This window comes from Vitis vinifera, chromosome 11 (genome assembly GCF_030704535.1).
Source record: "Vitis vinifera cultivar Pinot Noir 40024 chromosome 11, ASM3070453v1".
NCBI lineage: Eukaryota > Viridiplantae > Streptophyta > Magnoliopsida > Vitales > Vitaceae > Vitis > Vitis vinifera.
The window spans coordinates 6,626,053-6,641,235 of NC_081815.1; the positions used below are offsets into that span (position 1 = coordinate 6,626,053).

General features: G+C 33.4%; 1 protein-coding gene across 1 annotated transcript in view; it reads left to right on the plus strand.

The window, feature by feature from the left end:
- The first annotated feature begins 2,863 nt into the window (after positions 1 to 2,863).
- LOC100260114 (uncharacterized) overlaps positions 2,864 to 15,183 on the plus strand; it is a 29,307-nt gene continuing 16,987 nt past the window's right edge. The window contains exons 1-4 of the mRNA XM_002265183.5: positions 2,864 to 3,258; positions 3,346 to 3,476; positions 4,540 to 5,605; positions 6,701 to 6,792. Of these exons, the coding sequence (XP_002265219.2) occupies positions 3,108 to 3,258; positions 3,346 to 3,476; positions 4,540 to 5,605; positions 6,701 to 6,792 (1,440 nt within the window). The 5' untranslated portion in view covers positions 2,864 to 3,107. The remainder of the gene's footprint in view (positions 3,259 to 3,345; positions 3,477 to 4,539; positions 5,606 to 6,700; positions 6,793 to 15,183) is intronic.

Below are 15,183 nucleotides of genomic sequence, written 5' to 3' on the forward strand. Positions count from 1 at the left end.
AATTAGAAGAACGAAATTATCAATTAGCTGCTAGTTATGATGGTAGTAGTTTTTATGAATGGAATATAGACAGAACGAGTGAAAATCAAATAATTAATTTACTTCATGAAATGATGATGACTGCTAATGCTTATGGAATCAAGACTAATAATTTTGATTTTTATGATGCTGGTGCCTTAGTCATAGGATTCACTGGTTTGCTTAAAGGTTGGTGAGATCATTATTTGAGTCAAAATGATAGAGAATATATATTAAATACAAAAAAGACAATAATCAATTAAGAAGGAACATCAGTCCAAACTTATGAAGAAGACACTGTCAATACTTTAATATTTGCAATAACAAAACATTTTATAGAAGATCCATTATATTTTCAAGAAAGAACTTTTGAAATTCTTAATAATCTTAGATGTTCAAAACTTAAAGATTTTGAGTTATATAAGGATATGTTTTTAGTTAAAGTTATGTCCAGACCTGATTGTGGAAGTCATTATTGGAAAGAAAAATTTATATCTGGTTTACCAACTTTATTTGCTGAAAATATTAGACAAAGAATAACAAATATCTATAATGGAAAATGGTAGTGAATAGTGATAAATAGTATCTAAATAGTGTAAAATAGTAGCTAAATAGTAAAAGTTGCATATTAAATTAACAACTTTGATTTCAAAACAAACGTGCAAGATACATGACCTTTTCACCTTTAGGAGCTCTGCAGAAACTTAATGTTTTCATCTGAAGATGGAGAAAACTAGTTGTCCAAGATTTGATTGAGGATTTCAAAAAATTTTAAGCACGGATTTCAACAAGATTCAAGTTCGATATTTTCTCTATAAATAGATATGCAACCTTCATCACAAGGCAGAGTTGGAAAATTTGAGAGCTCAAGAGTGAGCATAGAGTGTTCCGAAAAATTTCTCTTTCTAGCTTTTGTAATGTCTCCTTTAAAAAATATAGTCCTTTATGTTTATCTCCTTGTAGTCATCCCTCTATTGTAAACAAGTAAGTTTGTAATCAACAACTCTCTTGTAATCAAGGTATATTTTAAATTCAAAAGTTATTTTTAGATTTATGTTTTTATGTTCAATTTTTTGCAATAAATTAAATAGAATTAGACTTTGGATTTTCCAAACTTGAGTTTTTTATTTTTTCAAGTGTATGAAATCACACTTTAGATTTTATAATATATTAAATAAAATAATAAAAATATTGATAAAAAGGTTTTAGATTTTCTTAAAAATTTATCAAAAATTTTGAAGAATAGTTTCAACTTATAAAATAAGAAAATTGATAGAATTTTTTTTTAGTAATTTTTGGAAATATTTTTGCTAGAAAAAAATTAGGAAAATTTAATGATTTCAATCATAAAATTTTAGGATTTTTTGAAACAACTAAGTGTAAATCCTTTGAGAGTTAAGTTCTTTATTTAAAATTTAACCACAACATTTTACTATAATAAAATAAAGAGATAATTAATATAATTTTAAAAACAAAATAGTATATCATATAATTAAATTTAACTTTTTTTTTTAATTTATTTGAAAATCTATATAAATAAATCTCTTAATTTTCTTATTAAACTCCTGTCCAATCTTAAATATCACACCGGGTTTGGGTTGAGTTGGGCCAACCCACCCAACTTGCTCCATTAAAACACTAGTTGGAGAAGCAAAACTAAACATGCCATATCTTTCTTTAACAAAATTAGTTTTAAAAAAAACAAGTGAATATAAGAAAACTATGTTGATAGAAAATATCATATTTTCTCTTGTCTTGTGGCGTGTTTCCTTATTTTTTATTTATATTTTCAGAACAATTATCAAACAAACCCTTAATTTTTTTTTTCTCTTATGCCATGCATTTCCATAATGATATAAAACCATGTTGACCCCTAATCTATGTAGACACATAAATTATTAGGTAATATGTCAATTATGCAAATTTAGTTTATTTGGACACTAATATCATATATTTTTTATTTTCAAATCTAGTTTTATATAGAATAATTATTGAAAAATAATATTGGAAAGAATGAGATTTTTAGTAGAAAATCATATCCAATTATTACCTTTATCAATTCCAATGATACAATTAGGACAGTAAATATATGTAATATAGTGAATAATAATTTTATATGGTAATGTGACAAATTTTATGGTAATGAAATTTAAATATAACCTATAAATATAATAACTATTTTTGGGAAGAAAAGGTAGGCATTAGTAGATTTGTTGTGAAATGATCAACACATTTTTGTGTATTAATTATTTTTATGAAATGATATATCTTTATTTGTTATAATTTAAAATTTTCATACATTTTTTTAAAACATTCTTATTGTAACAATCCGCATCCAATCATGTAAATATTGTCCGTTTTAAGAAATCATTACAAATTATATCGGAGCTAATCCCCGACTCGGATGTGAAAGTTTGTTTGACTCAGTAATATGTATTTGTCTATTTAATATCGTAATCCCATGAGACATAATAAAAACGTTGTATTTGTACGAGAATGTTTGTAATATTCATATTAAATATGTGATAAAATTTATGACATTATATAAGTATTAGTCGCTTTTAACCTTATAAATGTGTTTTAAAATCATAAAGACCTCTTTGAGTTCAAAACAAACAATATTTATACTGTTGGGGTAAGAAACTTAGTCTTAATAATTATTAATTTTCAATAATAATAATAATAATAAATATAACATTTATAGAAAATGTTATTTCTTTTAAATAATGTTTTTGTGGAAAAAGAATACAAGGTTTAGCTTTCAATAATGATTGAGTGATTACATTGTCACTTTTACATAAATAAGTAATTTTAAATACCAAATTAAAGGAGGGCTTTGTACATTGGGGTAAGTGGGCCGGACTTGATTTTGCGAGGGGGCCCTCCTAATACACCTGAGCTTGCTGTTCATCGGGATTGTACCTTAACCGCCTATGAGACCTTAATCTCAAAAGGTACAACTGAGTAATAGCAGCAATTTCAGGACGCAACTGCTTCGTAAGCAAGTCACCCGAGTCGAGCTTTTCGGTGTTGGCCCAAACTCGCCTGAGAATTGGACTCAAAGATCTCACAGACACACCCAATCCGCCATGGCCGGCGGAGCCAAGAAAAAGCATTTCAACAAGTCCAAGTCCAGGTCCAAAGCACCGTCTAACTTTTCTGCTGGATCGGTGTTCGTCTCTGGGGGTTCCTTGGTTGATTGGAGCCCCAATTTGCATTCTACCCCTAATTCTATCCCAGGTTTTATTTTTCCTTTTCTATCTAGGGTTTCTTTCTCCGAGACTCTCTTCGTGCCTGAATTGGATTTGATTGAGCGTTGAATTGCAGGAAGAAAAAACCCCAATGGAAATGCCCGATCGGGGAATTCGGGTGCGAGCGGTGCTTCTGGGTCCAGATATGGGCCGGGGAAATACACTGGAAATGCTTACGGATACACCTATCCAGCTGCTACTCCCCAGGTAAACATTGTTTTGAGCTAAAAATAGGATTTTTTTCATCGATTATTTGGGTTTCTTGGATTTGATTGATTATTTATTTATTTTATTATTATTATTATTATTTTTAATTTCGGGACTTTTCATGTGGGTTCGATCCAGAATGGAGACAAGTTTCGTCTTGGTGTCAAAGTTATTATTATTATTATTTTCAAAAATTGAAGTTTATTTCATTTGAGAAGCGTGTAGTCCCATTTAGGGGAGAATTGATAAGGATATATTTTTTTTCTTTATTGAAGTCTTAATTGTGGGCTCTAACTTCTTGTTTTCCTGTGAAGAAAATATGTATCTTGTAATTCTTGTATGTGGTCAGAATGGAAATGGGCCTATATTGAATCTCGAGCTGGCTGTTTCCATTGGCTTCAACCTTTCTTTCTATCATTAACAAAAAATTCATTTGGTGAATTGCCCAAAATTTTTACGAACAAAGATGAATGACACTTAACAAGACAGAAAACCTGTGCAACAATGCCAACAAGGAGGTAAAGAAACAAGATGTACAAACAAACTCTTGAACAATGTAACAGCACTTGAACACGGCTACTGCTCATGGACCAATGGTTTACCATTTTTTTTGTAATGTAATTTATAATATACTTTTGAATGTGGTTTTTCTTAATTATGGAAATTACTTATTCTTAAGTCTGACTTTTTTTTTTTAATTTCTTTTTTTGCCCTTTTTATTATTTTAAATTTGACTGGATGGAAAACATCTAATCATAGCAATTTTTAAGAGAAGAAAGTTAATTTTTAGTTTGAATGCATCTTTTTCCATTTAATTTTCATGAAATAGTTGCAGAGACATGAATTTTCCCAAAGTTGGCATTAGAAAATTTAATTTCAAGTGAATGGAAGGAATTCTTTTCCAGAATCCTCTTCCATGAGCCATTTCTCATCCAAACTATGGAAAAAAAAAAAGAAAAGGAGTTGTTATTCCTGTAGTTGCCTGAATGAGATCAAATTTAGATTAAAGTTCAGTAATCAGTTAATTTTTTACTGATCTAAATGTAGTTGAGGGATTTTTCAGGATGGTATGCATCCAGAATCATATGTTGGGGGCAGTAATGGGGATAATTATTTGAATGCATCACAGCCAATTGTTTTAGTTGATTCCATGGAGACTCAGATTGTTGCTTTTGAAGACAAAACACCATGCTCAAAAACATTTTGTGAGAATTTCACTTATGATTATGGTTCAGATTTGGTATTAGGTGATAGCTCATGCAGAGGATTGGGGTTCTTTGATGAATCTGAGACGGCATCAGGTGGCAATGGAACATCTAAGAAGAAAATTGAAGAGGAAGAAGGCTCATGTTTCAAATTATCATCACCTGAGAAGGATGCAGATGCTGATGAAAACAACATTTGCAAGTTGGGTGTTGAGATGGCTGAAGAAGTGCTTAACACACCCAGTAGCATTGGAGCATCCACAAAGAAAATGGAAGAAGGGGGGTCATGTTTCAAATCATCATCACTCGAGAAGGACATGGATGCTGAGATGGCTGAAGATGTATTCAGTGGGGCATTTTCTTCAGAGAAAAATTCTGGGTTTTTGTCAATTGGAGGCATGAAATTATACACTCAGGATATTTCAGATCAGGAGAGTGATGAGGAAATTGATGGGGAGTCGCTTGACGAGGAAAGCTCTGAGTCTCTTGAGCCAGAAGATTCAGTTAGTTCATCGGACACATCAGATAGTGATTCAGATATTGATGAAGAGGTTGCAAAGGATTACTTGGAAGGAATTGGTGGGAGTGACAAAGTTGTAGATGTGAAGTGGTTGGTAGAACAGGATTTGGATGTCTCAGATGACGATGGTTCTTCTAGCAATGGCTTTGATGATACTATAGAGAAGTTGGGTGGGATTGCTCTCCAGGATGCATCTAGGGACTATGGTATGAAGAAGCCACGATCAAGAAAGAAAGCCACTCCTAAAACAGGAGTTGCTGCAGGTGATTGGTCAATGGCTTTGGATGATCTTATGTATTTAAAGGATCCCAGAAAAATTTCTGCAAAAAAGAAGCATGTTGCTAAGCTTCCACAGTCTTGGCCTTCCGAGGCTCAAAAGAGCAAAAATTTTGGAAACTTTCCAGGTAAAGAAGTTCATTAACTTATGATTTTCTTGGGAAACATGCATGCGCTATGTTGGGCCCAGGAATCTAATAATATATTCTCATGTCTGATATATTCTTATACTGGAGCAGGAAAATGAGGTTACTAATATATAATATTATTCTCTATTGTTTAAGCGTTGAATTCTGAATTCGGTCAAAGACGAGCTTTACAATCACATCTTTTTCTCCCTACTCATTTTCCTTTTGATTTCTGAAATATACTGATAAATAGGTGATTTAGATTGTCCATTTGGTCCTAAGTGGCAAGGCAGGTCTCATGATCTACCCAATACCCATCTTTTTGTTGGGCCTATCTAAGAAATTGATGGCCTTGTGTATGCAAGAGGTAGCCATCCATCATGCTGGTGTACTTGTTCTGCCAATAACTCTTTTATTTTCTTTTGTTTCATGCATTTGGATTATGTTGGCAAACAGGGGCCTCTCTCTCTTTCTCTCTTTCTGCATCAACATTGGGATCACCCTGGAGATAGGCATAAGTTGAATGTTGCTTTTCTTGTTGTATCAAATAACTCTATTTTCATATATAACTAGCATTGTTTGCAAAAACAAAGAAATGATGCGAGATTTCAGGTAGTCTGGATTTTAAGGTCTTGACCCACCCTTTCATGGATCTATTTCTAATGCAAAGTTTTAATAAAAGTGAGAGAAATGCAGAAATATTTGGTTAAAAAAAATTTATGCATAGGTGCGTACGAGTGCAACATTGTCCTTAATGCATAACTGAGCAGGTCAACCTGTTGAATAAAAAATGTGCTTAAGGAAGCTAAGAATGATCTAAAATTAAGTTTTAATCTATTCCAACATACGATTATATACTGAAAAAAAGAAAAGAAAAGAAAAAGGGGTTCAATTTTCTCTTAATTTCACATCATTACTGTTCAAAGAACAATCAACTACTCACCCAAATATGAACTGTAAGATGTCAGACACCACACTTACAGCATGCAATTATTTTTCATTGTTAATTTGGTGGATTGTATGCCCTACTTTCAGACGCATTCAACTACTCACCTTCAAATTTTATATATATGTATTTTTAATATGTTTTTTCAGGTGCAAAAAAGAAACATCGTAAAGAAAAGATTGCTTTGAAGCATCAGGAGAGAATGGTGCGCCGTGGTGTTGACCTTAAGGAAATAAATTTGGTAAACAGAAAACTCATAATTCTTGTTTAGGAGATTTGATAAATGACAAGTCTCCTTTTGCCTATAAAAAATGACAAGTCTCCTTTTGCCTATAAAAAATGACAAGTCTTTCCTTTCTTTTGTTATTGTTTTTCATTTCAAATCATAATTTTTTAATGATTATTAGTGCCATTATACTTTTTAGTAGTATATTGTGGTGCCATCTACTCTTGAACAATATGCTCTTACTATGGATCATTGCAGCACTTGGGTGAGCCTTCTATGAGCCATCCCTACTTAAGTTAGAAATATGGTCCTATGAAGAAAAATATTTCTTATAGAAATGCTTGGGAAAGTTGGCATTAAATGTCATTATTGACTATTCTTACTATTATGATAATTAAAGTTATTGGGGAGCAACAATGTTGCTCTTCTAGGTGACTTGACGACTCAAGAAAAAAGCCTAGGCTCAGAGTGTGTGTGAAGTCGGGTGTTATATTGAATACTATAAAAGGTTTAGCTTCCCTTATTCATATCAATTGGTTTTCAAATGAGATGTGAAAGCTCAATCTAAGAATTGGTATTAGAGCTAAAGGTTATGGATTGAAATCACAAGAGCATCATGTTGAGATTGGGCTTATTGGGAGCAACAACACCACTCTCCTAGGCCTTTGATAGATGTCATGATGGATATGGAAATAGGTCTGGGCCCAAGATGGGTGTGAAGTTACGTGTGATGTGGAATTCCGTAAAAGGTTTGCATTCCCTCATTTGGCACCAATTGGTTTATAAATGAGATGATCAAAGTCTAATCTAAGAAAATCGGTATCAAAGGCAAGGGTAATGACTCGGAGTTACAAGAGTGTCATGTGGGGAAGCAACAATGCCACTTGCTTAGACTTGAGATGACTATCATGATGGCTAAACAAACATATTCAAACTTGGGAGAAGTGTCAATTCTGGTAGGATGTTGAATGCCATAAAAGGCTTAACCTCCTTCACTGGACACCAATTAGGTTTTAAATGAAATGGTTAAAGTTTGATCCAAGAAAGAATCTAAATTATAGATATGTGCAATGGTAGATATGAATTTGTCACAATTAATGGACTCATTCTACAACATGTGGTACAATTCTTTATAAGTATAAAATGATGCATATCACAAGTACATATCCTATCTCAATTGTATCTTTCTATACATATAGGATGGATGATCTACATGGAGGCAACCGATTGCAATTGATTATTTTTATAGTTTTTTTATTTTTTTTATTTTTTATTTTTAAACCAAATTTGAAAATTTTTCCCTAGAAAAATATTATATTAGTTGTTTAAAATGTACTTTAAGGTTAAACAATGATGACAAAACAAAAAAAAAAAAGATAGAGAATGATCTTAGATGAATCCTATCAAAAAAAAAAAGAAAAAAGAATGATCCTAGATGAAAGCACTATGCAATTATTGAATGTTGACCTTGGAGATGATAATGAATGAAAACTTTAGCTTGATACATAAGGTTTCCTTTGAGGAATAGAGCTCTCTTAGGGAAGTGGCTATGGAGGCTTCCTAAGGAAAGTAATACTCTATGGTATAAGGTCATATTAGTATCTATAGGCTACACTCCAATGGTTAGGATGCCAACGTTATAGTCAGGTGGTCACATTATTGCCCTTGGAAGGCGATTGCTCAAGTCTTCTTCAATTTTTGCAATCATATGTTAATGAGGATGAATCTCTAAGAGATACATCAAGAAAGGGAATTTGTATTAGTTGCAATTAAAGTAGGATTAGTATTACTTGGAATTACATTAGGATTAATATTAGTTGGAATTAAATTAGAATTAGTATTAAAATTATGATTAGTATTTATTGGAGTCAAAATAGGATTAGCTAGTTAAGTTATAATATAATTAAAATTTGAGTCATGATAGGTTTATTAGAGTCCTAGTAGATTTTGGATCTCTTAGAGAAATCTATAAATAGGCTAATTGATGTAAATTAAAGGAATGAATTGATTGATATTAATAATATTATGTTTTTTCATTACAAGTGTTGCAATCCTCAATGGTGCGATTCTATTGATTTTTCTTCTAGGTGAGACTCCTAAAAGACTCTAATGAGACTCTAAGGTTTCTATCTTTTCTTCATCGTTTTTTTTTTCTCTTTATTTTATTTTATTTTATTTTTTCTCTACCATAAACTTTATTCTTTGTTCCTCTCCTTATACTCTAAAATCAAAACCCTAGCCCACCTATTTTTGAGTGTAGACAACCATCCTAGGGTTGTCCTACATCATATGTATTTTTTCGGTGGGTGATAGTGTTTAGATTTGTTTTTAGGAAGCCTTGTGTAGGGGAGATTGAGCATTTTGTTCCCAATTTCCAAACCTTTTCAAAGTAGTGAGAGTTAGAGGTTATCTTATTTTATGCATTCTTGGTTTCTCCTTTTCTTGTGTGTCTTGGAATGTTAATTTTTATCTTCACCTCACTGATTCAAAAATTGAGGATATTGAATTTTTTATGTCCTCTCTTATTCATCTATACTTGTCCTCTTTTTTTAATCAGATGTGAGAGTTTAGTCATTGATGTCCTCAAATTTATTTATTGTAAAATATTTCTTCTTAGCTTTATCTAGATCTATGACTCCAACCTCTTTCTTTCCAGCAAATTTCATTTGGAAATTTAAAGTTTCATCCAAGTTTAAGGTGTTTACATGGCTTGTGGTCAGTATCAATGATTTGCTATAAGTGAAGAGACCTTAAAAGCTCTTAGTTTGATCCATTGCACTTTGTGTTTGGGAAGTGGTGAATCAACACTATGTGGTGACTTTGAGCCTATAGCATAGGTTAATTAGACTAGTCTAGATAAGTTGGGTTCCCTTAAAAATATGATTGACATGATAAATATTTGTTTTAGGTGGTTTGGAAATACCTTTAGAAGTATAGTATTGTAGCATGTTGCTTGTCTCATATTGATTTGGATAGTTTGGTAAAAGAGAAATGCAAGTACTTTTTATGACAAGTAGAGGAACCTAGAGAATATTTGGGTTATGATTTATTTTTGTTCCTGTTTTCTTTTGGCCTCTGCTAGTATAGCTTTCGAGAGTACTCTTCTTAGAGTTCTACAACTTAATTGGAATTTGTTGCAAGTCAAAAGCTTTAGATAAAGATTTGCTCCCTATATGGATTCCACCTCTAGTGGGTTCATTTAAGTTAAATTTTGATGGATGTGCTTTGGGTAACGTGAGTTAGATGAGGATTGGAGTTGTGATAAGAGAACATAGTGGTATAGTGTTGGGAGTTTTTTCAAATATCTCTTTTGGAGGGTTTACCACTGCCCACGGCTCCTTGGCTTTCTAACTTATTGTTGGTAGGGGATTAAGCTATTTTGGCACCCTAGGTGACTAAATCAAATAGTGGACCTTAGAGGTATAATAGGTAGCTTCACCAAATTCTAGATGTTGCTAATGACTTGGGTTTTTCCTTCTCTTAGTCTACGTGTTTAGCTAATTGTGTCGCCAATCATTTAGCAAAACAAGGAGCCAAGCATTGGGTTTTTTTTTTTTTGTAGGAGATTTCTTACCTCCTTGAGCAGTGTAGTGTTGCTCTAACTTGTACAAGTTCATGTTGTATTCTTGATAAGTATGGTTGTCCTATTGTTTCTACTCAAGAAGTTAATTATTTTCTTCTGTGCTCAATGTTAGTATATTTTTAGAAAGATTTCTCATCCTTCATTTGTACTTGAAATTCATATTAATGAATTAGTTCATTTTTTATTAATTCTCACACATATTAGGTTTCTGTTTCTATGTGTTCTTTTCCCTTTATTTATTTATTTTTAAATTTTTATTTATTTCCTTCCTTCAAGGGAGGGAATGATAATGAACTTGGAAAGTTGGAATTTTGAAAATGACACAAACTCAAATCAAAAGATCTAGCCAAGTATATATTTATACTTATATGTAATTATAGTTTATATATATATACAAAATTGATGAATATCTTATTTACCTTTTTTGAATTCTTATTTTTTTATAGGTAATTTTTCTCTCCTTTTTGGTCCATGGATTGAACTTGGAACCTCCTTGTCCCCACCCTTACACTTCCACAACCCTTCTCCACCTTAGCCAAGCTTCAAGGCCTTAAGTTTATAATCTTCCATAAAATTGGTTATGTGTTGCTTTTATACTTTGTTTAAGGCAACATATTTGTGGTTCATATATGCAAACATATTTTATCAATTTGTTTTTCTTATGTGAAAGAATTTATAATACACTTTATTATATGACAAATTATTCAAAAAAATAGTTAAATAATTATCAATATGATTTATGAATTGACAACTATGATTAAACCTTTACAAGAGATTCCATTAACATTCAGAGTTTATTCTAATTAAATAGTAGCAACTAAAGAAAATATGGAAAAAAATTTCAACATAACAATTATTTTTATGAACAACAACCAATGATGCATAAAAAACCTAAAAACATATTTTATTGCAATTATCTCAAAATCTTTTATTTCTACAAATTACAAATGACATTTTTATAATGTATTTGATCACTCTTGCAAACATCTAAGTATTTGTTCTTTTTGATAGGCAACAAAATCATGTATTAAGAAATGCCTAAAAAGATGGGGTGCGCCCCACGTATATAGGCAGTATCAAATATCTAAGTATTTGTTGTATTTTAGCTGTTAGACATTGTCTTTTCATCTAAAGTTTCCATTGTAAACTATAATTTCACATCATTAATAATATAGCTATACACTTATAAAGTAATATGTCCAATTCCAAACAAAATTTTATTGACTTTCTTAATTAAAAAGTATCATTTCAAGAAAGTAATGAGAATTAATGAAGCGTAGGATATCTAAAAATTTAAAGAAATTGAATAAATGCATTTTTTTAAGTTAAAAAATAATAATTTTTGACATGAATCACAGGCAAAGGATGAGAAATTTTTCTAGAAATACAAAGGATGATACAAAAGGAAAGTAAGACAACTCTACAAAATCAACGATAAAATAAGAACATTTACAAAATATAGGAACAATGTGCGACCTAAGGGGATAAATATCCCCTACACATTTTGCTACTGGATTTGCAACATTATTAGCTAAATGTGGAGGACTAAGGGGAAAAAAAACAACTTGAGCTACTAGCTAGATTTAATCTTGGACAAAGCCACATGTTGTACTTTGAACAACCTCTTCGACTTAGATACCCATGAGATCACGACTATAAAATCCCCTTCCACTAATAAATTGTTAGAGTCAAAGCATGGACATGCGATAAGCGCTCCAAAAGAGCTAAACTCTCTACCTTAAAAGCCAATTCCTCTCTTACCAGTTGAGAGAAGATTCTCAACAATGTACCATGGTGATCCCTAATCACAACTTGAAATCCCTAGTAACATCGATTACCTAGAGTAGATCCATTAAAGAGAACTCCCAACACCCATAGAAGAAATAATCATCACATGTGTCATACTCTAGGGAGAAATATAATTTGTCCTAGCAAGATTGAATAGCCTATGCTAAGGACTCAAAGTCATTGGGCAATGTAAGAAAATGATCAATGGATACTATACTCTTTAGGCACATAATAGAATAATTAGGGCTGAGAGCTTTGAAGTGCTTTCTCATTTGTAGCAGATTATTGATGTTGACTTTCTTATTAGCTACAAGCCATGTAAAAGTTTTAACCTTAGATGGGGCTTTAGATTCCTGAATGAAGTTGACTAGAAGAGGGGGGTGTGGGGTTGGTGCGGGGCTTGGAATAAAGGGTTTTAGGAAGAACTGGAAAGAAGAGTTTATAGAAAATAAGCTTAAGAAACTCCATGACCAAACTCTTACATTTGGGAAGAAAGGCGATAACTACACAAGGATAAGGGATGACATGATGTGGAAGGAACTTGCGAAATTATTAGATCACTTATTTCTTCATTGTAGAGTGTCATCACAACTATGGGCTTTAGTTTTCTCTCATGTTAAGGTTTTGTTAGTTGTCACCATGAATGACATAATGGCATTATTTTGATCTCTTTTCTAATAGATTTTCTCATAAAAATACTAAACATAATTTGAGTTGCAAACATGATCTAACAAGTTTATTTTATTGAAAATTTTGGATTAACAAGCTTAGTAGTAAGAAAATCTCCTGAAATTAATTGCTTGTGTATTACATTTTGAAAGAGCTAAACATTTTGAAGGAACTAAAAGAACTTGCATGAAATGAGCCAAGATGGGCATTTTTGAATATGTTGATAACATGCAAGATACCCATCAAAATAAAATAGGGAGTCCTCCAGAGCAGGCTGCCTAGGCCTTTATCTGATCACTTCCCTATTTTGTTAGAGGGTGGTGGTTTAAGAAGAGGACCCTCCCCATTCAGATTTGAAAACATGTGGCTTAAAGTAGAGGGTTTTATAGATCTCCTACGGAGTTGGTGGCAGGGGATTGTGGTTAGAGGCAGTGCCAGCTTTAGGTTGGGTGCAAAGTTGAAGGAGCTTAAACAAAACATAAAATCTTGGAATAGGGATGTGTTTGGGAGGCTGGAATGCAATAAAATGTCAGCTCTTCAACAAGTGGAATTTTGGGACCTGGTGGAAAGCGAGAGAAGCCTGTCAGAGGAGGAAACAAAATTAAAAAAGGATGCAAAGGAAAATTATAAAAAGTGGGTGTCATTGGAAGAAGTCCATTGGAGACAGCTTTTAAGGGAATTATGGTTAAGGGAAGGGGACAGAAATACGGGTTTTTTCCATCGTATGACAAATGCCCATCATAGAAATAACTCCATGGACAAAATTAAGATAAATGGGGTGTGGCTGTCAGAGGAGCAAGAAGTGAGGGAAGGGGTAGCTAATGCCTACCAACAAATGTTATTAGAAGATTCAGACTGGAAGGTTGATATTGGGAGGCTGCAGTTAGATCAAATAAGCTGCCAAGAAGCTGAGAACCTGGAGATTCCTTTCTCTGAGGAAGAGGTCCACTCTGCTTTGATGGATATGAATGGAGACAAATCCCCAGGCCTGGATGGCTTCACAGTGGCTTTTTGGAAAAACTGTTGGGAATTTGTAAAAGAGGAAGTCATGGAAATGTTTAAGGAGTTCCATGAACAAAGCTCTTTTTTAAAGAGCCTCAATACCACGTTTCTGGTTCTTATACCAAAGAAAGGAGGGGCTGAGGACCTTGGGGATTTTAGACCTATAAGCCTGTTGGGGGGGCTATATAAATTGATGGCTAAGGTGCTAGCTAATAGGCTCAAGAAAGTGATTGGAAAAGTGGTCTCCCCTAATCAGAATGCTTTTGTGATGGGTAGACAGATTTTGGATGCCTCCCTAATAGTAAACGAGGTGATTGATTGTTGGCAGAAAAGAAAAGAAAAAGGGCTTATATGTAAATTGGATATCGAAAAAGCATATGGCAGCATTAACTGACAGTTTTTTATGAAGGTTATGCAAAAGATGGGGTTTGGGTCAAAGTGGTTGGGATGGATGTGGAGATGCATCTCTACAGCTAAATTTTCAGTTTTGGTTAATGGGGTACCGGCAAGCTTCTTTCCCAGTGCCAAGGGGTTTCGTCAAGGAGACCCCCTATCTCCTTACCTCTTTGTTATGGGAATGGAAGTGTTGAGTGCTCTCATTAGGAGGGCTATTGCGGGGGGCTTCCTTTCAGGGTGCAGAATCCGGGGAAGAAGAAGGTCGGATTTGAATATTTCTCACCTTTTTTTTTGCTGATGATACAATTGTTTTCTATGAGGCAAAGAAAGAGCACCTAACTCACTTGAGCTGGACCTTATTTTGGTTTGAAGTCGCGTCAGGTTTAAGGATCAATTTGGCCAAAAGTGAAATCTTCCCAATTGGTAAGGTGGAAGAGGTTGATGTGATGGCAGTGGGTTAGGGTGCAAGGTGGGCTCTTTGTCATCTTCTTATTTGGGACTGCCTTTAGGGGCTCCTAACAAGGTTCTCTCTGTGTGGGATGGGGTGGAAGAGAGAGTGAGGAGGAGACTTGTGCTTTGGAAACGTCAATATATTTCCAAAGGCGGGAGAATCACTCTCATAAAGAGTACGATGGCTAGTATGCCCATTTATCAAATGTCTCTCTTTCGAATGCCCAAGGTAGTAGCAAGAAGGTTAGAAAAATTACAAAGAGACTTTGTTTGGGGAGGGGGAAACTTGGAGAGGAAAGCCCACTTAGTTAATTGGAAGGTGGTTTGTGCGGATAAGGAGAAGGGTGGGCTAGGCTTAAGGAAGCTAGCTCTCTTGAATAAGGCCTTGCTTGGCAAATGGATATGGAGATTTGCTTGCGACAAGGAAAATCTTTGGAAGCATGTGATTTCGGTGAAATATGGGCAAGAGGGCCTTGGTTGGAGGACAAATAAGGCTAATGGGATGTTTGGAGTAGGGG